Below are 24,128 nucleotides of genomic sequence, written 5' to 3'. Positions count from 1 at the left end.
GTACGCAGCGGCCTCGGAAACTTGTTTTTGTGTCTGCGGGACTCAACAGTTCCAGTGGAGCTGAATGTGAAGGCATCAGTGGGATGGAGAGAACAACCACTCCACTCACGCTGATAGTTTGCAAGCCTGCTGACATTTTTCTGCTCCATGATCTATATTCACTTCCTTACTAGTGTTCTGCTGTGTCTTTACTGTGGACATGATCCCACCCAGCTATAGGCGGCTGTGTTTTGTGTGAATTATAGATGACTGACTAACGAGGAAAACCCTGTTTGCTCGTAGTTTTTTGCTGATTCTGAGCTTTTCTCGCGCCTGATTGCAGACGGCTTCGTCTTGGCCTCTTTATTGTGAAGTCTGGTGAGAAAACGGAATTGCACGTCAGTGTTTGTTAGTTTCCAGTGACGGGGCAGAATTTCGTCCTGCTTTTCGGTCTAAACATTCAGAATCGATTAGCATTTCTGCTTGTTTCTCCTCATTTTTCCCCGACAGAGCTTCTCCAAGTCTCCTACATTTTCTATCTCGTACGCTGTCACACCATCCTACCCACCAACTGGCTGCTAGGCAACGTGGCCCTCTGAATGGGATGTATTTTTGTATCTGTGTGTTCAGGGCTACAGACGTTAAGAGGAGGAAAACATCCTTACTGCAGCCTGCTTCTCCTCCTCGAAGGCTTCGTTTAGACTGATCATCATGTGTTCACTGCATGATGTAGTAAAGGAAAGATCTGATGTCATTTACTACACCTGGATTCATGGCCATGATGCCCCTGTTTCCTCCAGCTGGTGTGCAGTTTTAGGGCAGTAAATCAGGGCATTATGCTGATCACTGTGCAGCAGCGTGCTAACAAAGCGGTGGGAGTAGTTCAGTGTCAGGAGTGCTACATCACCATCGCCGTGAGTGTCATGAATATTCCACTGACACTGAATCAACCTGCTAAAAGCTCCATGTTTTGTTTGAAAAGAAAGACACGGATGCAGCTTATCTGGCAAAAACACAATGAATGCTGGAATGCTACCAGAACTGTTAACAAACCTTAAGTTAGAAATGTCTCTGAATTACACCCGTCTGGAGAATAGGGAAGCACATCACTGCAAACATCAGCATTGTAATATAAAAAAAAGTCTCCACCTGGATCTAACTAAGCAAATAGTTCAGATCCTTCCATTGGATAATTACTGCAGTGATGATACAACTTGTTTAACCCTAGCTGATGCAGTGAGGAGCTTCTCATTCCTTCAACAACCATGGAAGACATGTCCTGTGGTCATAAAGGAAGTTAATCTGTCTTACTATTAGCCTGCATCAAGCAAAGAAAACAGCTAAAGAGATGAAACGACTACATTCAGGTTAAGAACCGTCCAACACATCATTAAAACCTGGAAATATAGTGGAGAACCATCATCTTCAGGAACAAACTCTTAGATGATCGTAGGAAACCAACAGTAGAACTCACGGCTGTTTAATAGTGAAAGGAAGAACATTTCCACATGAAGGGAACTCAAAGGATTGGGACTAAACAGCTGTAGCTCTAAAAAAAACACTGATCAGTGAGAATGATGAGAAAAAAAAGGCTTCAGTTTTCTGTGGAGCATAAAGATTGGACTCTGGATCAATGGAAGAAGGTCTGATGGGTCCAGATCTACCCTGTTCCAGAGGGATGGGGGCAGTAGTTTAGGTTGGGTTTTGGCTCTGACTTTGTGCTGGTTTTTGATGTTTTGGGGACCGGTTTCTGACTGGTTCTGAGTGTTTATTTTTTATTTTGATCCTGGTCTTAAACCTTTGAAAGACTGGTTTCACCATATCTTGGGCTTTTCTGGGAGTAGTTCAGGTTTGAGGTTAAGACTTTGTGAGGACTGGTTTCAGACGGTCTTAGGCAGGTCTTGGACTTTTTTTTAACTCCAAGAACACCAAACCTACTACCAAGCATGGAGGTGGCAGTATCATGCTCTGTGGAACTGGAGCTTTCCACAAAGTAAATGGAATAATGAAGAAGGAGGATCACCTCCACGTTCTACAGGAAAACCAAAAACCATCAGCAGAAGGTTGATCTTGGACACAGCTGGACGTTTCAACCAGACAATGAGCCCAAACTCACATCAGACGTGGTAAAGAAATGGTTCCATCAGGCTGGAATGAAGGTTCTAGACTGGTCTCCACAAAGTCCTGACTTAGACCCATCAAGAACCTGAAGAACCAGTCCAGAGGAGCGAAGATAAACCAGCAGATGGGGGCATCAGGGTAAGAAGACAGGAGGATGAAGTGATGCCCTCATCATGGCCTGTGGGGATTAGGGTTATGATCTGGGGTTGGTCAGGTTCACCAACATTATGTTCCTAAACAATGAGGTCAGCTGATACCTGAAGATACTGAAGGACCAGGTCTTTCCATCAGTGGAGGTTTTCTTTATGCTCCAAGATGACGATGCCAGGATTCATGGGGTCACACTGAGAATGAGTGGATCAGGAGCAGGAGATGGATTGTCCTCCACAGAGTCCAGACCTCAGTGAGAACCTCTGGGATGTTCTGGAGAAGACTTTGACTCTCCCATCATCAGTAGAAGATCGTGGTAGAAAATGAATGCGACTCTGGACAGAAATAAATGCTGTGACACTAGAGAAGCTTTTTGAAACTGTCCCACAGAGGATGTTCTCAGAGCTAAAGGAGGTCCAACAGAATACTGGAGTGTGGGACTTTTGTGTGTCTCTGCAGTGTGTAGCTTAGTATAACTTCCTGAATGTAGATGCAGACTGGTCCACCTGTTCAGCCTTCACCATCTTCACTGCATTGTCTGTTTTTGTACAAACTTAGTCTGTCATTAAGTCCTGAAGCAGTCAACTCTTCTCTCCTCCCCACTGCAGTGCTCTCACTTATATCTGGGCAAAAAAATGCAAAAAGCTCATCATTTTCATGTGAAAGTTGTCATTAATTCAGTGGACAGGCAGACTTGTGTACGTGATCTGGCTGCATCTTATTCCACTGTGCTTTCTTCATTCAGCTTAATGAGAAGTTTGTGTGATGTTCACTGGTCCAGCAGCAGAGTCCTGTTTCATCTTTAACTATGGTCACTGATATTACAGATTAGAGGTTTTTGGTAAACCTATTCTGTTCTTTAAAGTGATTTTTTTTACCTTTTTTAGCTTTATACATGGTTCACCTGCTCATCCCACTGAGCTGTACAGACTCCCCAACGTGTTCCTTTCTATCGCTGAAATATTCCCATACAACCACGCTGCATTTCTGTTTGCAACCAAATCTTCATTTTTGTGTTGCATGTTAACAAATTCTGTCTTTTTAAAAGTTTAAATGACCGTGCATTCAAAGCAGACTTCTCTTGGAGATTAGTTATAGAAAATAGGACATATTTAATCATTTATTATTTTATATATTAACTATATATTTTGCAGCCCTACTATTAGTAGCCAGAGACGTAAAATCTAAGAATGCCTCCTTTATTTAGTCTTATTTCACACTCTCAGAATGTATTTGTGAATAAAGTTCAGTTCAAAGAGGTCAAATATAAACTCCTTTGCTCTGAATCGTTCCATTGACGACGCTGTAAAAACCATCATCCAGCAGATCAGGAATGCCTCAGACTTCATGGTGACCTTGATCACATGGAGGAAGTCTGCACACATCTGTTTGGCATGAAATGAAGTGAAGCTGTGAAACACTTCCAGGACGGCTTCCCGCTGGCTTCACTTTTCTGCCAGAAAAGATTTATTATTTTGCTTTATTTTCTGACAGCCGTAGACCTGATCCTGAGATCCATTTTCTAAATTAAATTGGAATTCATGCAGTTACATTTAAGCACTGCTTCATTTTAGCAAAAAAGTAGAACAAAGATTAAATTGTTAGAATTGAACTACAGCTCCCATGATTTATCCTCTACAGATAATATCAAAACCTCACTAGTATCTCATTACCTTTTTGAAAAACAAAGAGACCAAAACGCTGTGAATGAGACGAGAGAAAACAGGCACTGATTTACTGAATTAGAATGCCAAACATTTTCTTCTCTGTTAAAGAAACTGGTAATATATGTGAGAGCTAGCAGCAATTTAGATGAGATAAAGAAAATAAATACACAACCGTTCTAAAGTCTTTGAATGATTTTCCATAAAACTCCCACTTTTATCCATGTGCTAACATAACTACAAGGGTTTTCTGATCATCAATGAGCCTTTCAGCACCATTAGCTAACACAATGTAGCATTAGAACACAGGAGTGATGGTTGCTGGAAATGTTCCTCTGTACCCCTATGGAGATATTCCATTAAAAATCAGCTGTTTACAGCTAGAATAGTCATTTACCACATTAGCAATGTCTGCACTGGATTTATCATTCATTTAATGTGATCTTCATTGGGGAAAAATGCTTTTCTTTCAACAATAAGGACATTTCTAAGTTTTGGATGGTAGTGTACATTTTAAACTGTCCAAATTTTCCATCTTCAGTCAACTTTAGCACAAGCAAATACTGAAATAAACACCTAATGAATCATATATCACAACCTAAACTGACAGAAAGGACATTCCTATAGCTGGAAATATAGAATACAGCTGAAATAATTATTGTTATAATATCATTTTATAAATTACTAGGTGTAGTATGCTCGGTGCTGCTTGTAATGATGAACCTGAGAAGTGTTTCAGCTTCTTTTAGCTCATTGTTTTGGCTTTATTGCCTTCAGATTCTTCTCTTTTAACCCGTTTCCAGCTGTTTTAACTCAGATAAACCTCTGTACACCCACTCTGCTGAACATAACGGAGCATTTAGACACATATTTTTCTCAGGAGATGATCGTGACCAGAGCAGAGCCGAAAAAGAGTCTGCTAGCAGGTTTTCCACGTCTGTGTCATAAGGTGATAAAACGTCAGAGTTGTTCGTGTTTGTAATGTGCTGCTTCTGCTGCCTCCCAGGGACTGAATGCATAATAGATGAAGCTTTAGCACTGATGTATCTGGGAGAGAAATTACCAAAAGCTGTGTGCTTGAAAAGAGAGACATGCATTTTAATCTGTTTGGGCTTAAATGAACTGAATATTCTGTTCATCTCAGATTAAATTATCCACTCCATTCTGTTCATCTGAAACAAACTGAACTTCACTGTGTCTCACTCATGCTGAAGATATTTTATTTCTCTGTTTTTACAACCTGTAAATTACAAGCTGAATTTCCTATATTAATGATTTTACAGACATTTAAAAGCTGCAATCAACTTGTGCTAAAAATAACTTGTGATGCAGCTTATAGTCTGGATCCACGGCTTTGTTAAACATTTCTGTATCTTTGCCAGATAGCGGCACGGTGTCACTGTAACCATGACAACAAGTGAACACTACATCAGCTGATTGTGATCCTTCTACAAATTTGTAGTTAACGTTAACAGAAACTTACATCTGAATGACTAGAATGCCGTCATTTAAACGGATCGATGAAGCCACATCCCAGGTCTGAAGGGCTTCAGCTGCAGTGAAGGTTCAGAAGTGTAAAACATGTAACTGATGAATTAAAAACCTCCATTTCTTTTAATTAACACCACATGTCAGTCCATTAGCACCAAGTCTGCTGCTGTTTGTCACACCAACGTTTGCTTTGCTGTTCATGGTTCCTGACCGCAGAGCTTACACTGTGTTATAGTCGGAGCCCAGCATGCCAGATATTCTGTGAATACGACTTTTTCTTTCAATTTGACTTTTCCTCAAAGACATGACAAGCGTGAAGGGTACAGCTGGCGTTTCAAAGCCAGAGTATTGTAGTGGTTGTAGGTGTCTGAGCAGGTCCTTCGGGCAGTAAACAGGCCTGACTGCAGGTATTACTGACTCTAAACCCACCTACACATGATGGATTTGTTTCATCTCTCACCTGAATTATACACAGAAATTACTCCGGCCTTCAGGGAATCATCAAAATAATGGATCAGAATGAGAATTACAATCTATAAAAGTAAAAATGTTGCATATTTTCTAAACCCTACATCAAATACTAGGTGTTTGTTTGGTTTCCAGCTGTAGGAGTGAGAAGAAACATGTACTGACTACCTTAAAGCTGAGGTAGAAAAATGTCTGAAAAAAGAAAATAACAGCTCCCCCCTTTGTGCACTAAACTGCTTCCATCAGCCGAGCAGCAGCACATGCACATGCTTCATAGTCCTGCTTTACTACATCTAGACTACCTACAGAACTTAACTACTGGCATGGAAGCTAAACAAGATCCTGTTGTGGACAGGAGCAGCAAAACGTCAGTATCAGCTTCAGTGTACGCTATATTTAGATTTTTTTCACTGCTTCACCTTGCTGACAGCTCTTTCTGATGAGAAACGGGGGCGGAAAAAGCATTATTTGGCTCTTTTAAAGCCGCTTTTGAGATGAGCAGTAATTTTAGTTTGCAGAACGTAGCAGCTGCAGTCCTAATCAATTGGTTTGTTTGTGTTTTTGTGTGACATCTAAGCATGGAAGCTGCTCTGTCCTTCTCCGAGTAGCAACCTGCCACACTAAAAATGTAAAGTTTAGCTGATAGTTTGGATCGTGCAGTGAGGATGTCCTAGATTTCTACACTGGACTATGCATTTCAATCCCTCCAATCACAGTGCACGTCTCCCTGTGTCCAAATGTTCCACAAAGTCACACTAACTCCACAGTGATGAGATAAAGAAGAGAGAAACCATTTTAGCCTTGAGTGATCTCAGCCTTTGTTTGATTTTCAGAGGCAGTGAGAACAGTACACAAATATGGATAGCTGTTATACTGGATGCATCTCCACACTTTATGGCTGTTTGTACTAAAATAATCACTCCTGTAGGAATGCGCTTCACTAATGGCACTTTTCCACCAGCACCTACTCACCTTCACTCTACTGGGTTTGTGAGGTTTTCCATTAGGACATAGTTCCTGGTACCAGCTACTGTTCTAGTTCCTGGTACCAGCTACTGTTTAGTTCCTGGTACCAGCTACTGTTCTAGTTCCTGGTACCAGCTACTGTTTAGTTCCTGGTACCAGCTACTGTTCTAGTTCCTGGTACCAGCTACTATTCTAGTTCCTGGTACTGGCTACTATTCTAGTTCCTGGTACTGGCTACTATTCTAGTTCCTGGTACCGGCTACTATTCTAGTTCCTGGTACCAGGTACTATTACATAGAGATTTCTTTTTGGTTCTTGTAGGTCTGGGGGTCAAACTCATCTTAGTCCAGGTTCCGCGTTCAGTCCAGTTTGATCTCCAGTGGACCAATAAAACCAGTAAAACCACAGCATAACCACAACTCCGAATGGCTCATTTGTTTAGTGCAAAAAAGTAAATGATCTTTTCACAAAACATTATGAACAGTTTCTTACGAAAAATAAGTTCAATTCCAGCATTATGATCAAAACAACAAAAGTCAGAAAAACACACAAAGAAAAAACAAAAACAGACAAAATATTACAAAATGAGACACAAAACGACAAAAGACCCAAGAACAATCTAGTATTTTACTTTATGACAAAAACAACTTGTCATGGTCTAGAAATTATTTTAAATTTATAGTTTTACTAATTTACAATCTGCAGTTAATGTCTTCTCTGTAATTTTTACACTTTGAGGGCCGGATTGGACCCTCTGGAGGACCACTTTTGGCCCACGGCCCTCATGTTGGACACTCCTGGATTAATCGTTCACACAAAGGGCATTCAGTGGACCATATACCATTTTGTTAATTTGTTTATTTTTTATCACTGTGAACAAATGATGTTTGTGACAGAAACGGCTTAATTACATCAACGCTGCTTGAATCTGGTCAAGCTTGTTCAGAGAAGGTGAGAGCTGGTTAGATGCCATGGACTACAACTGAAGACTTTGTCATGGACTACAGCTGAAGACTTTGTCATGGACTGCAGCTGAAGACTTTGTCATGGACTGCAGCTGAAGACTTTGTCATGGACTGCAGCTGAAGACTTTGTCATGGACTGCAGCTGAAGACTTTGTCATGGACTGCAGCTGAAGACTTTGTCATGGACTGCAGCTGAAGACTTTGTCATGGACTGCAGCTGAAGACTTTGTCATGGACTGCAGCTGAAGACTTTGTCATGGACTGCAGCTGAAGACTTTGTCATGGACTGCAGCTGAAGACTTTGTCATAGACTGCAGCTGAAGACTTTGTCATGGACTGCAGCTGAAGACTTTGTCATGGACTGCAGCTGAAGACTTTGTCATGGACTGCAACTGAAGACTTTGTCATGGACTGCAGCTGAAGACTTTGTCATGGACTGCAGCTGAAGACTTTGTCATGGACTGCAACTGAAGACTTTGTCATGGACTGCAGCTGAAGACTTTGTCATGGACTGCAGCTGAAGACTTTGTCATGGACTGCAGCTGAAGACTTTGTCATGGACTGCAGCTGAAGACTTTGTCATGGACTGCAGCTGAAGACTTTGTCATGGACTGCAGCTGAAGACTTTGTCATGGACTGCAGCTGAAGACTTTGTCATGGACTGCAACTGAAGACTTTGTCATGGACTGCAGCTGAAGACTTTGTCATGGACTGCAGCTGAAGACTTTGTCATGGACTGCAACTGAAGACTTTGTCATGGACTACAGCTGAAGACTTTGTCATGGACTACAGCTGAAGACTTTGTCATGGACTGCAGCTGAAGACTTTGACATGGACTGCAACTGAAGACTTTGTCATGGACTGCAACTGAAGACTTTGTCATGGACTGCAGCTGAAGACTTTGTCATGGACTGCAACTGAAGACTTTGTCATGGACTGCAACTGAAGACTTTGTCATGGACTGCAGCTGAAGACTTTGTCATGGACTACAACTGAAGACTTTGTCATGGACTGCAGCTGAAGACTTTGTCATGGACTGCAGCTGAAGACTTTGTCATTGACTGCAACTGAAGACTTTGTCATGGACTGCAACTGAAGACTTTGTCATGGACTGCAGCTGAAGACTTTGTCATGGACTGCAACTGAAGACTTTGTCATGGACTGCAACTGAAGACTTTGTCATGGACTGCAACTGAAGACTTTGTCATGGACTGCAGCTGAAGACTTTGTCATGGACTGCAACTGAAGACTTTGTCATGGACTGCAACTGAAGACTTTGTCATGGACTGGACTTTGTCATGGACTGCAACTGAAGACTTTGTCATGGACTACAACTGAAGACTTTGTCATGGACTGCAACTGAAGACTTTGTCATGGACTACAACTGAAGACTTTGTCATGGACTACAACTGAAGACTTTGTCATGGACTGCAACTGAAGACTTTGTCATGGACTGCAGCTGAAGACTTTGTCATGGACTACAACTGAAGACTTTGTCATGGACTACAGCTGAAGACTTTGTCATGGACTGCAGCTGAAGACTTTGTCATTGACTGCAACTGAAGACTTTGTCATGGACTGCAACTGAAGACTTTGTCATGGACTGCAGCTGAAGACTTTGTCATGGACTGCAACTGAAGACTTTGTCATGGACTGCAACTGAAGACTTTGTCATGGACTGCAACTGAAGACTTTGTCATGGACTGCAGCTGAAGACTTTGTCATGGACTGCAACTGAAGACTTTGTCATGGACTGCAACTGAAGACTTTGTCATGGACTGGACTTTGTCATGGACTGCAACTGAAGACTTTGTCATGGACTACAACTGAAGACTTTGTCATGGACTGCAACTGAAGACTTTGTCATGGACTACAACTGAAGACTTTGTCATGGACTACAACTGAAGACTTTGTCATGGTGGCCCTCTGCTGTCTGAACCCTAACAATCCTATCAGTTGGGGAAGTGCAACCATGTCATGTTTCACCAGTGAAAAAGTTCATCTGGATCCCTACAGACTCATTGCGAGGACATTTCCGTGATGACACGAGCATTCAGCTCAAAACGCCACATTATCGTCTCCCAAAGTCACCAGCTTGACTCATGTTATAACACTGTCCAATCAGTTATACTTCTTGACTTTGTGACTTTATGGGTCTTCCAGCCATGCTAACTTTTAAATGAGTTGTCCGGTCATCCTGTCAGACAGTAAGAACTTCTTGTTGGGTATTTCTGGGGATTACAAGGAACTTGCAGCGACCCTGGTGGGTAAATCCAGGCTCACAGCTGTGGAAACACAGAGTATATTACAGTCAGTGGCAGGTCTTTGTAAAGGTCTGTGCCAGTCAGAAATGCAGGTGCTTCAGGCGAAAAGGCAGATCATGTTGTTGATAATTTGAACAGCAGGGAAACGAGGCTTGACACTGCCTCTAACTCCAGAAGCAGCCGTGTTCAGGCGGTATCCATCATTCTGCAGCTTGTAAAAGAACACGACACACTGCTCAGGATTATCAAAGAACGTCTTTGTAGATGTCAAATAAGGAGTGTGCTGATAATCAACAATTCATGCTGCTTTCACGGCTGCTGTCGGGTATTTTCTAGATCGATTCATGTGCAGTTTTGTTGGTGATTTTGTCATTTGTATTTTTTTTTATTTCCGAGATATTATTCCATTTATTAATGATACAAAACAACAATTTTCACGTTTTAGCAGCTACAACCAAAAAGCATTTCACACCTTTGATTTAGGTTTTGATTAATTGTCCTTTGGTCACCTAATTGATGAATCAAATGATCGTTTCAGCTCTACATGCAGCTACGTAGGAGTTAACATAAAATGCTTTTCAAGGGCAGGGGACACAATTACTGTTTAGCAGTTACAGCAGCAACATAACAACTCTGCTGTACGCCTCGGGGTTATCACACAAGGTCATTAGGATAAAGTAGTAATTAACTTGTGTCAGAATCAAAGTACAACAATGACATTTAGCTGTGTGGAAAATGACAAACCCACACAATGTTCAGTCAAGATGACCCAGACAACAAGGAACTGGTTAGAAAGTCTTTTGTTTCCATGATGTTTCAGACACGTTCCTGTCTGAGTTTTATTTTCTCTAATTGAATCTAAGGATGAATCTGCACAGCTGCTTTATCTGTTTAGGAAGAACAAAGGCAATTAAAACTGCAAGCAGCAGTCCCAGCACGTCCACCAGGTGGGGCTGTGTTCAGGGCCAAACTCTAGTTTAGGGTGTCTGTCCGTGTGTGTGTGTGTGTGTGTGTGTGTGTGTGTGTGTGTGTGTGTGTGTGTGTGTGTGTGTGTTTGTCTGTTAACAGCATAACTCAAAAAGTCATGGACGGATTTTCACCAAATTTTTACAGGATGTTCGGAAGAGCAAAAGTAACAATCGATTAGATTTTGGAGGTGATCCGGATCACCGTCTGGATCCAGGATTTTTTTGAAGGTCAAGGACAATTGCGAGGGATGGCCGCCAGGCCATCTCTCAATTGTACAGACAGAGGTCGTCGGATCAATCCCAGGCGACGGCCGAATTCCGCGCGGCCGGTTCGGGACGAAGCGGCGGCGACGCGTACGGTACTGTCACGCGCGCGCAACGCTACCGTTATGTGCGTGCATCAAAACACTGTGCTGTTACACTGTACATGCATGTTATGCTTTGTGCACAAACTGTTAAAACTAAATTAAATCCGTCCATTATGTTTTGGGTTATGCTGTTAACCAACAAACAGACAGACAAACAAACTCCGATTGGTCATCTGTACAATTGAGCGATGGCCTGGCGGAGGTCTGCGCTCTCCAAGTGCTTTTCTAGTGTTGTATATATTTTGGGGTGTATTATGTGGTCTATTTTCAATGCTGCTATTCAGAGAGTACCAAACTGATTTTGATTGTTTTCTGTAACAGTGACAAGATCTATTCTATTCTATTCTATTCTATTCTATTCTATTCTATTCTATACAAAAATCAAGACAGAACAGGACTGGTAAAACCAAAGAAAGTATCATAAAATTCTAAAATAGACAAAACAGAAACTTGGCATGTTTTCTAAATGTAAGATATTAAGGCTATGAGGAGCAGTCACTGTAAACACTGATGTGTTGAGAGGTTTTTTTCAGCACATATAAATGGAGGAGGAGCATTTGAATGAAAGAGGAAGACTGTTCTTAATGTGCTGAGTTAAAGGGATTGTGTCCACACAGCATTATCTAGTATTTCTGTCCCACAACTCCAGCAAAGCAAACAGAGTGGGTAGCTGAATCCCTGTCTGTCCTGATTATAAAACACCGGTTGTAGTAGCCTGGTTTTCATACATACGTAGCTATAAACCTCATGCCTGGTTATCATAATCAATATTTCTTAAACAAGAGTGGGATCCATTCCCAGATGCCAACACTGAGTCATATTTGTCGGTTTTCTGCTCTGACATCTTAAACGTGAACAGATTAAAGTCGCTCAGCTCATTGCAGTGCAGTAACAGCGACTGCATGACTGTGAATATTTGGTTTTTGTTGCTGAGGTTTCTGGCTCTCAGACCCATTTTTTCCATTCGGCAGGGTTTTCTTAATCCTCTATCTGCACTGCAGCTGTGTGTCTCTGTGAGCTAACCGGACTAACCTGAGAGGTGTGTCGTAGCTCTGGACTGTAGAAGAGCTGAGTGGTGACACGCTGCCAGAAAAACACCAACAAAAAACTGCAAACCTTCACCTATGGACGCCAGTTAAAACCACTGACAGGAGGAGAGAATGACAGGAACCAGTTTGTTCCAATGCAATGTTCTGCTGACAGAAGATCAACATTCAAGCAGCCCATGCCCATAAAAGCAGCACTCCTTCATATCAGCAGCCTTCCCAAACACCACCACACCTCAAAACTGCTCAGGACCAAAGAGCTGAAGGTGTTGATCTGGCCTCTAAACCCCCCAGATCCCAGTCTGATCGATTCTCTGAGGATACGCCTGAATCAGCCATCCTCTGAGGCCCTCCAGGTCCGACTGGTCAGAGCTTCACTGGCAGCATGAGGAGGATCTACAACATTCATCAGGGAGTTTTAATGTTGTAGCTGATCAGTTTTATAGACGTAGCTGGGTTTAATGAAGGCTGATAGTTTCTTTTTATGAAAGAAGTCAAACATGATGTAGTCAGAGTTCCTTTAATGTACCAGATATGATTCACGTATTTAGAGTGTTGCAGATTAAAACTTTACCTCCCCTCAGTGAAGCATCTGACAGGGATAATTTATCAGAAACTACGCTTAAAACACATCAGGACAGAAATGCTTCATGTGTTGAACTAATAAGAGCTCGTGCATTCCTTAAAGGACTGTGTGTTTATTTCAACCTGACGTACTTCCTACAAATGTGGCTCTTTGTGTTGTTCAGACTTTATTCTCCACACCGAGAACGTCTGGGAAACATTGAATTGCATGAAATGGCAAGAAAAGCCCAAATTTTTACATTAATTGTTGTGAAGTTTGTTGACTGAAAGTAAAGACAGAAATGAAGTGTCTTTTGCTAACGACATTGGGACTCTGCGTCTGAGAATACTTAGCGATACTCTTGCTAATACATGCTGGTAATGCTAGCTGTGTGGCTCCAAATGTTGGTCCAGCAGACTGAACATCTCAACAACTACTGGAGCTTGGTGTCCACCCCGTCATTTCCTCCAGCACCACAAGAAGTTCTGGATTTGGGCACAAAATGTTGCACTCACATTCTAGGTCCTTGAAACTCTCAGATTTCTCAACACCAACTGAAGGGATTGCTGTTATATTTTGTATACACATTGATGCCCCTCTGAGGGTAAAGTGGAGCCACTCTGATGATCCTCCAGCATTTCATCTCACACCATCATTGTTGAAATCTCTGTTTCCTTGATAGTTTAGCCAATGACCCACACTCTGTTTAATGGTGATGAGGAAATATTAGCAGTGAACTAAGATGGTGAACTTATTAAACAGTGTTCCTGCTAAACACCAGCATGTCATTGTAAGGCAGGGTGTCCAACATGAGGCCCGTGGTCCAAAAGTGGTCCTCCAGAGGGTCCAATCCGGCCCTCAAAGTGTAAAAATTACAGAGAAGACATTAACTGATTAACTAGATTGTTCATTGTTCTTTTGTCTTTTTTTGTCTCATTTTTGTAACATTTTGTCTTGTTTTTGTTGTTTTTGTCTGACTATTGTGGTTGTGATCCTCCAGTAAATCCTCCATGGTTCAGTTCCAGGTGACTAAATGTTGTGTTCCTTTGTAGACACTCTGTGATCTGGAAGTTGTAATGTGGAAATGATAAACTGAGGATGAATGTTGATGAAACTGAACTTATTTTTCTTCATAAATGTCAGGTTGTTGATGATGTTTAATAAAAAGATAATTCCTTAAATGTGAACATTTTTGCACTAAACCAAAGGAACCATTAGGAGTTGTGGTTATTTAGAGGTTATTCTGCTTTGGTTTTACTGGTTTTACTGGGTTTACTGGAGATCAGACTGGACTGGATGTGGAACCTGGACTGAGATGAGTCTGACTCTCCTGCTGTAAGGAATGCTGACCTGCATTAGTTTAGCTCTGAACACATTAGTCCTGCTGGCTGTGGTCACTTAGTCTGGGTAAAATCTACTGTTCCATGTCCGGACATAAAGAGGTTTTAAGACGGGTTTGTTAAGAGACATGTTTTCTTGATTCAGTCACGTTTAGTTCTTGACACTTGCTCGTCCCTCCTTTTCTAACTACACCCAACAAACAAAGTTGGTGGCGGGTATAAACCCAAAGTCCAATCTTAACCTCTTAGGGATCTTGTCTTATTTTAGCATTAAAGTAGTTTTTTTCTGCACCAGAAGGTAGTGCCCTGATTTTGGGAAAGGAAGTTCCCACACAGCTCTCCTTCTAAGCATCATAGTTTGTTGATCGTTCTAACATTTTCACCTTTCTGGGCCTCAGTCTTGATAAAGGTTTAGAGAGGCCAAAACAACAGTATGATCAATAAACTGTGATGCTGAGCCAGAGCAGTGTGTGGGATCTTCTCTTCTCAAGGCTGGCATGAAAACAGTAAAAACACAGCAGCCCATTCCTGACCTTACCTCGCTTTAGGTGGAGGTAGAACACGTTTCTTGTGTTTTCCTTCTCTGTGTTTGCTGTTTAATGGACATGATTCCATACAGTCGGTATTCCTCATCTGCTGCAGTGTGTTTGGGACATAAAAATGAATATAAAAGCTCAGAATTGTCTAAAATGTATGAAGTGTATAGTTCTTTGAGAACTTCAGGGCTCACAGCTAACAGATCATGATTTGGTCGTACCTGCCCTCTTTATCATAATAATAATAATAATAATAATGGATTTTATTTATAAAGCACATTACATTTGTAGACAAATGTCAATGTGCACAAGAAGACAATAAAAACAGTGATAAAAATAATATAATTTAAAAGTTTAAATACAGTAAAAGCAATAACCATAAAAATCAATCAGAAAAGACAGTGCGAAATAAAAAGGTTTTCAGCCCTTTTTTAAATGAATCCAACGTCTGTGGAGCCCTGAGGTGGTCGGGGAGGGCGTTCCACAGACGGGGAGCAGCAGCCTCAAAGGCCCTGTCGCCCATGGTCCTGAGCTGAGTCCTGGGCGGGCGCAGACGGTGTAGTTGGCCTGACCGGGTTCTGGCTGAAGTGTGTGGGTGAAATCATCAGGTGTGTCGTTCCTCTTCATCTCCACCAGCATCCACCTCCGTCTCCTCCTGTTATTTTTAAAACATAATCAGGTGTAAGAAGTTTGATCTCTGGAACACAGTCAGAGTTGAATGGACTGTTTCCCTCATCAGCTGGGGAGTGGTCTGACTCATGTAGAATGCAGGTTTAAACCACCGCTCTCCTCCGTCAGCCTTGATCTTCTCCAAGGGAAGCAACAAAAACTTCCCAGTAGCAACCTACCGAGGCATAAATTTGGAGTGTTTGGATTGTGAGGAAAGACAGCCTGGCTTGTGTTTTTTTAGTGGATTATCCATTTTTATGATGCTGTTCATCTTTTTGCATGCAAACGTTCCACCTGTCAGTGTTTGAAGGAATAACGGAGCTCCACCCACAAACATTATGATTGGTTTAAAGAAATACAAACAAACCCGACTGTGTCTTTCAGCTGCTGCAGAATGATTGTGTATAAATGCAAAAGGGAATTTAACTCACACACCCTCAGAAAATGGTTGTAGATAAAGTGTTGAACAACGACACTAGAGAAAGAATGTTTGCCATGAATGCGCTCTACAACTGGCAGGTGCTTTTATTTTGATGCACAGGAAGCAGCATTATAGAAGATGTGACAGGAAGTGAAGGTCCTGACAACAGAACACTGAACCAAACTACCCAGGCTGATAAACCACTGGAACACTACCTTAAACCACAATAATGACATTTTCCTTCTTCCAGCTCCCCATCCTGGCCTCCTCTGTCGTCAGTCTTTACTTCCTGGAGCTGACGGATATTTTCCAGCCGGTGCATTCTGGGTACACCTGTAATGACCGCAGCCTGTCTCTGCCCTACATCCTGCCCCGGCAGGAAGTCTGCCCACTGCCTCTGCTCTTCAGCTTGGCCTTCGCTGCTCCGACCGTCACCGTAAGTAAACCTTCACATCTTCAGCCTCCAGCCTGACCTCAGAGTTATCCGTGCAGGAGTGACAGAAGCAGCTGCTGTGAACATGCTGTGAATGTGAATAAACCCTAAAGCTGACTGAATATTCCTTCTCTGGCTGACCAATAGGAACAGTAAGTCTTTGCTCTTTTCATTCCATCAGAATGAAGACTAAAGTAGTAAGCGACGTTTCAGTGGGAAACAAATCTTCCCACAGCCGGAGTTGCTCTCCTACACGTTGCAGATTTAAAAACGTGTCCATAATGTTGTGGGAGTCGGAGAGTTAAAGCACCGAGCAACGCTAACATTTAATGGAAAAAGGCACATTGACTGGAATTGTTTTATACCAACTGCAATCTGTGGAGTGAAACTGCTCTTAGTAATGACTGTTGTGGGAGGTCGCAGAAAACAAACAAATGAGACGCTTTAAATTCACCGTTCAGGATTTTATCTGACTTCTCAGAAGTCTGAAATTGAAACTTGGTTCATAGTGCTTTGAAAACACACCAGAATACAAAATCGTTTCCTCATGTTTGAAGCACAGCAAAACTCACTTTATCAGGCCATTATTGTACTGTGGTCATAAGTCTGACATTTGAATTTATAAATAAAATACAGCATGTTCTGAACATAGTCTGTATATCCATCCATCCGTCCATCCGTCCGTCCGTCCGTCCGTCCGTCCGTCCGTCCGTCCGTCCGTCCGTCCGTCCGTCCGTCCGTCCGTCCGTCCGTCCGTCCATCCATCCATCCATCCATCCATCCATCCATCCATCCATCACCTAGTAGATGGTTTGACACGTCTGCAATAAGCTAGCATCAGGCCATTGAATTAATGAATTAATAGTAGGTCTGAACTGAAGATGGCTGTCTGCAGTTTTCTTCTCTGTCCCAAACTGAAGCCAGGTTAGTTGCTCCAAAGACGTTCCAAAGTTGCGTTTTCCTGACAGTCTGATCCCAGTACTGGGATCTCCAAGGTAAAAGGTCTAAAAGCTTCTTCTCAACCCAACCCAGAGTATGATGTTCAAACATTGCAAACTGAAATATTGCCAAGTTTTTATACTAAGCTAAGGAGCAAACAGACGTCCTCATGTTTATGTGATTTATGACAGCAGCAGATTAAAACATCACATCTAAACACTGACTGTCCTCAATGGAAGACCAGAAAAAAATGAAAAACACCTGGTTTTCCACAGTGGAAGGTTTGTAGCTACAGTTTGTGTTTTCCCTCTGTAGTGGTTTACCTTTTGCCTTTCTCTGTAAATTTGGTTAAAAATCACAGCACTCTTTTCTTCTTGGTTCTTGTGTGTCCAGATTCTGATAGGAGAGGCCATCCTGTACTGCTACCTGTCCAGGAGGTCATCAGCCACACAGACTGAGGCCAACATCAACGCTGCCGGCTGTAATTTCAACTCCTACATTCGCAGGGCTGTACGCTTCATAGGTGGGAGGACATGTTGTATTCACAGATGATTTTATATCCGTGTCTTTTTCACTTACGCAGGACAAACAGCACCGGCTTCATCAGCGACGTCATTTTCAGCTTCGTTTAATGTTTACTGTCTGCATGAGGCAGAACTCTAACGAATAAAACAAACATGGAACATGAGGTAGCAGTTCTGAGTCTCCATGTAGCTCTGGTGTACTTATGGAGCTCCATTTATTGCTATGGAAACCTCTATGATCTCTGTTTTCTTTCGTTTTATCCACTCCAGAATTCACCTCGAGGATGAAGAAAAATTTGAACCTCTGCAGCGGGTTACAGAAGGGCTGCACTGGTTGTCAGGAAACTGGAAAAATGACTGTTATATAAAACTATTATTAAAAAGAAACCAGTTAAACCAGTTTAACACATGCCCGCTGCTGAACGTACACAGTGCACGGTTCATACGTCTTCCAATCAGAGATGTCTCATTAATGTTAAGTCAGTTATATTCAGGGCCTGCTAAAACTGATGCCGTTATTCCAGATAACACACACTTCAGGTACATTAACGTTATTAAAGTCCATCCACTGTAAATGCTAAACAACCGAAACGCTCTAACTATATGGATGGTCACAAACCTTGTAAACCTCAATTTCTAGAGGGAAGCTTCCAACCATGAAACACCAGTTCCATTAAACAGAATTATTCTGTATAAATTATTCTGTATGTGCTCTGTACAGTGATGTGTTGTAAATGCATGTTTGTTTTTTTACAGGCGTCCACATCTTCGGTCTGTGTGTGACGGCGCTGATCACCGACATCCTTCAGCTGTCCACCGGTCAACACACCCCCTACTGGCTGGATGTGTGCAAACCCAACTTAACCCACATTAACATGTCCACATGTGACGAAGCTTTTATTCTGGAGGATATCTGTGCTGGACAGGACGTAGGGCTCATCACTGCTGGGAGGTGAGGCTTCGAATCGCTGGGAGTGAATGAGTCAGACAATGTGTGTGGCTGTGTTCAGATCATGTGTGTCTGTGGGATCTACACACACACACACACACACACACACACACACACACAAAATAGCTCAGTACTTCACTACATTAGCGGCATACAGACTACACAATTTTTTTTTAAATTCCAGTTTGGGCATTTTTATTCACCATGGATGGCAAAATCTGGGAACGGATATGAGGGAATGGACAGCCTTAGAGGAGGATATGTGGGAATAGACGGCCTTTGAGGAGGATATAGGGGAATGGACGGCCTTAGAGGAGGATATAGGGGAATGGAAAGCCTTAGAGGAGGATATCGGGGAATGGAAAGCCTTAGAGGAGGATATAGGGGAATGGACGGCCTTAGAGGAGGATATCGGGGAATGGAAAGCCTTAGAGGAGGATATAGGGGAATGGACGGCCTTAGAGGAGGATATAGGGGAATGGACAGCCTTAGAGGAGGATATAGGGGAATGGACGGCCTTAGAGGAGGATATAGGGGAATGGACGGCCTTTGAGGAGTACTGTGTTCTCTGAATGCTTTTCTAGTTTAAAATGTGACACTGTTAGTAGGTTGATTTTTCAGGTGCTTTTGTTCAATGAATCACAGCAGACCTGTTGATTCCAGAGGAATCTTAGTCTCCAGTCGTCCACGTCTGACAGCCTCTGTAGTTTCGATATATTCAGGGCAAAAGAATATGAGTGCTGTCACATTTTAAGAACTTTGGTATGAACTTGGTGTGGAAATTTTCACTCTGTTGACATCGCTGCTCAGATGTGTTGAGATGTTTCATTTGTGCAGATAAGAGAGATCTTTGATCACTTTTGGAATCTGAAAGTGTCATTTTCCTACATTAGGACCAGAGTTATAATATTCAAAGTCAAAGAAGCCATTTTGGGATGAGGAAAAATAAATAAATAGTGAAAGACACCGGCCAAACCCTCAGATAGCCCAGATCAACTGTCTGGAACATCATTATCAGGAGGAGTGTGACTGTGAGCTTCTCTAGCAGATCAGAAATATCGAAAGAGATTACATAAATATCAATAAAACTTCTAATATTTTATTTAAGAACATTCACATAAAAACCAACCAAAATCCAGAGAAATTTGCTTAATTTTGGTTGTTTTTTATGTGAATGTTCTTATTTTGTGAAACATTTTAACATTTCTTTTTTTCCGCCAAAAAATGTTCAAAGATTTCCCAAAAATGTTGAAAATGTGGACATCAGAAGTTTCACTGTGAACATAGGTATTTTTTATCCACATTTTCAAACTTTAAAACGGGTCAGTTTGATCCACAGGACGACACGAAGGTTAACTAGTCCAAGTTTATGTTCCTTTCAGATCCTCTGTTCATTCAATATCCAAACCTTTTATCCTTTGTATGGAAAAAGAGCAAACGACACAGAAGCTCTGTCCAAACTGAGGCTGTCTGAAGATTAAAACGTCTTTATTATGCTGAGATGTCCTCGCCGGACTGTTTTAAAAGGCGCCCACACACAGAGACAGACAGCCGTCCACATTCACACCAGGCAGTGTGAGTAATTTAGAGGCGTCGCTTCACCTAATGTGCTCGACTTTTGACTGTGGGAAGAAAATCAGAACGTATAGAAAGAACCCACGCAGGCAGGAGGACAGCGCTAACCATCAGATCCTCCACTTACCAATAATACGTCACACATATGCTGGTGATGGTTTAGCCTACAGCTGGTTTAACAAAAACTCTATCGAGCTGCATCTGTTTGTGTAAAAAACAAAACATTGTAGTCTCACAAAGGATGAGTCCCAACAGCTCCACTTTAATAGTCAAGGGCCTCGTTATGTACGGTAATGAACTTCTAGTAGCTTCCAAAGTGTTAAAGCAGAATTATTAACCCTATAGAACCCACTGCTGCAGAAATACAACATCTGGTTTTTTATATTAGTTTTTATTTATTTTTCTGTTATTTTTGTGCTCATTTTCTTCTATATTTGGATTTATGTATTATAATTATGGTTATTTTTTGTTTGTTTTATTTTATTTTTGTTAATTTTTTCAATATTTGTTTTATATATGTATATTTTCTTTTTTGTGCTTTTTTGCTAATTTTCTTCTATATGTGGATTTATATAATTTTATTTTTTACACTTTTTTCTATATTTGGGTTTATATGTACAATTTGTTTTGTCCATTTTATTTATTTTTTGCTATTTTTTTCTGTATTTCAGTCTTGCAGGGTTAAGGACATCCTGTTGAAAAGGTGCATCTAATATTCAGGTGTGCAGCAGATTTCCTGCTTTATGTGGAAGTTCAGACTTCAGAATGATGTTAATAATACATTAATATTAAATGAATATCACTAGGTTGTTTTTTTAAAGTAGAGGGACTGTAGAACTGACAGCCAGATGGCTCTGCTTTTATTTTAAATCATTTTTTACACTAACCTACCATACCTGCAGCTGACTTTGTGTCTGCAGAGGTCAAGAACCACCGTTCATTCTGTTACCACCCACTAAACTGTCACTTACTGCAGTTTTAACAGCACAAGCTTTCAATCCACACAAATGCTGTGTTTTACAGAAACGATGAACAAAATCCCACCATTCAAACATGTGGACGCCTTCATTAAACCTTCACACACAGAAAACGGGTCCAAAACGTTCTGCTCTTCAGACTGAATTATCATCTTTAGCTGCTTTTAAAATCTCTGGGTATTTTTTAATTAAATCTCAAAACAGCGTTTCCTCTGTGTAATTAAAATATTATTCTGTGGTGTAAACAGGATTATTATATGGGCAGCTTTCTGTATGCAAATGTGTAAACAGAGACTGTTTTTTTCTCAGTATTTATCGTTGTGACATAATTTGTACATGAGGAATTAAATATAACCTGTCCGAGTCCTTTTAGTGGATAAATAACGAGCAGTGAAATCAAAATGTAGCAGAAAGCATCAATGAATGTGTCGTATGTTGGATGTACTTTTGTAATATTTGATCTACAACATGACAAGTCACAGAGACAGAGTGGGTCGCTCTTCTTGTTCTAATTAATATTAATAATCCTGCATTTATTAAACACCTGCTCAAACACACACGGCTCCAACTTTCTTTGAAAGTCACTCTAGCGCTCCAGATGAATATTCAGCGTCGTCCTTAGCTGTCTGAACATGATAATTAGCCTGAAGAACACTGTGCTGTCTTTGTGTCTTTACAGGAAGTCTTTCCCCTCCCAGCATGCTACTCTGGCTGCCTTTGCTGCTGTCTACATCTCAGTAAGTCGCTCATTCTCACATGTGCAGTGAGACTGCAGCTGACTTTAGCTGCATTCTAATAATAAACATATCAGTGTTCGTGTCGCTAATGTCCCTTAAAACCTCCAGACAGTGTAAAAATCTGAATGTATGTGGAGATAATGACTTGCTAACGTGGAATTGTGTATTTCAGATGTACTTCAACACGGTGCTGACGGACTCAGCCAAGCTGCTGAAGCCTCTGCTGGTGTTCTCCTTCGTCATGCTGGCCATCCTGGCCGGGTTAACCAGGATCATCCCGTTCAGAAACCACCCCTGTTTGGACCGTCTACTGTGGGATGGCTGCTGGGAGCTGCCATCGCTGTTTATTCTGGTCAGACTCAACACACGCTCGGACCACTGACAGCTTCAAGAATTCCATCATCTGGCTCTTGATCCACGTTCTGCTGGGAAACCTCGGAGTCCCTGATGTGGAGTGTGGACATGTTCCCCCACCTAAAACTGCAGGTCACAAACCCTCCACCCTCCATGACACCACGCAGTCCTCGGATACCAATGGGTGGGGGGGGTTCACCCTCAGCAGACATGAAACCCGACACACCCAAAAACTGCTTCAGAAGAAACCCAGGGAGCACGAAAGGGGCCTAGATGTTCACCCAGGTTCCACACATCCCGAGATCCAGATCTATTGAGCATCTTGTGGGATGGTCAGGATCAGCAAGGATCTCGGTAGGTCCCCCGGATACTAACGGACAGAGCAGGAAGACCGTTTGCTGGCCTTACGTCATTAAGTCACCACAGACTCCATGGACCAGGATCTACAGCCTGCTGTACATCCACCCCAGTGATCTCTGCTGCAGTGTTTCTAAGCACCTTGCTGCCTGAATCCCGCCATCTTCCTGCCTCCTACCTCCTCTACGCCTGCACACACTTCTTCCTGGATGAGATGTAGCTTCTTGCCTTTAGATTTACTGATCTGGTAGCTTCAGAAGCAGCTCAGACCTGAGCTTCATCCTGCACCGTCTCACAGGAGCCCTTTATTCACTGTTAAAATCCAGTTCATTCTTCTCTTTTGACTGCAACAAGGTTTTGGGCACATCAAAACAAATGGACAACTTCACTTTTCCAGCAACGCTAATTACTGTCTGTTAAGTCAAGTCAACTTTATTCATATAGCACATTTTCAAAACAACCAGGGCTGACCAAAAGTGCTTTACAGATCAAAAATAGAAAAGAAGACGTAATATCATTTATCAGGTGTCAACACTCAGCTACAATCCAAAGCCAGGGAGTACATGTGTGTCTTCAGTAGGAATTGAAGGTATCCAGAGACTGAGTGGTTCTAATCTGGACTAAGTGGTTCCTGTCCAGCTGCAGAAAAGACTTGGTCGCTTCTGTTTCTGAGGATCCAGGAACTTTAAGGAGCGTCCGAGTGGCCGACATCAGCAATAAACTGGAGCATGGATGGTTCAAGCTGGATAAACACAACCCATTTAAAAAACAATTCTAAAATGGACAGGAAGCCAGTGGAGGGAGGATAGAACTGGAGTGATGAGCTCCTGTTTCTTTGTCCCTGTTAGACGACGAGGAGACGTCCTTCGTAAAAGAACAGTTTAGATCAGATGGAGTCACTACCTGCATGCAGCTCTGCGTCTGTTTCCCGCTCTACCAGTCCTTGTTTGAAGTACTCCTGAGCTCATCATAGCATGGAGTTGTAAATGTGTATGCAGAGCAGTCATTGGACATACGGTACGTTAACAGGTGGGTCAGCTCCTCCCATCCAGCCCTTTGTGCTCCATCATTCTGTTCCACCAGATTTTTTTTACAGATATTGAGGCGCACTGTGCTCCTGGAACACTCAGACTTTGGCTTTATGACCTTTCTAAGATCTGTTGTCTTCACATCGGGTAAACAATGAGCTCCTAGCAGCAGCCTGCACCCGTGAAAATGGGACGTTTCTTCAGGCTTTGGGCCTCAGCGCTGCAAAGACAGAGTGTGTTTTAGCAGAATGATAATGAGGTGCAGCTGACAGCT

The 24,128-nt window shown here is 42.0% G+C and overlaps 1 protein-coding gene across 1 annotated transcript in view; it reads left to right on the top strand.

Annotated features, from left to right (window-relative positions):
* The window catches only part of LOC110958018 (phospholipid phosphatase-related protein type 4-like), a 52,892-nt gene that overhangs the window by 4,101 nt on the left and 24,663 nt on the right, over positions 1-24,128 (top strand). The window contains 6 exon segments of the mRNA XM_051953983.1: positions 16,232-16,417; positions 17,747-17,876; positions 18,634-18,829; positions 22,058-22,115; positions 22,288-22,416; positions 22,419-22,462. Of these exon segments, the coding sequence (XP_051809943.1) occupies positions 16,232-16,417; positions 17,747-17,876; positions 18,634-18,829; positions 22,058-22,115; positions 22,288-22,416; positions 22,419-22,462 (743 nt within the window).

The sequence above is a fragment of the Acanthochromis polyacanthus genome, chromosome 9 (genome assembly GCF_021347895.1).
Source record: "Acanthochromis polyacanthus isolate Apoly-LR-REF ecotype Palm Island chromosome 9, KAUST_Apoly_ChrSc, whole genome shotgun sequence".
Lineage (NCBI taxonomy): Eukaryota > Metazoa > Chordata > Actinopteri > Pomacentridae > Acanthochromis > Acanthochromis polyacanthus.
The sequence above is the reverse complement of the archived record's forward strand: the minus strand, read 5'-3'. Positions and strand labels throughout refer to the sequence as shown.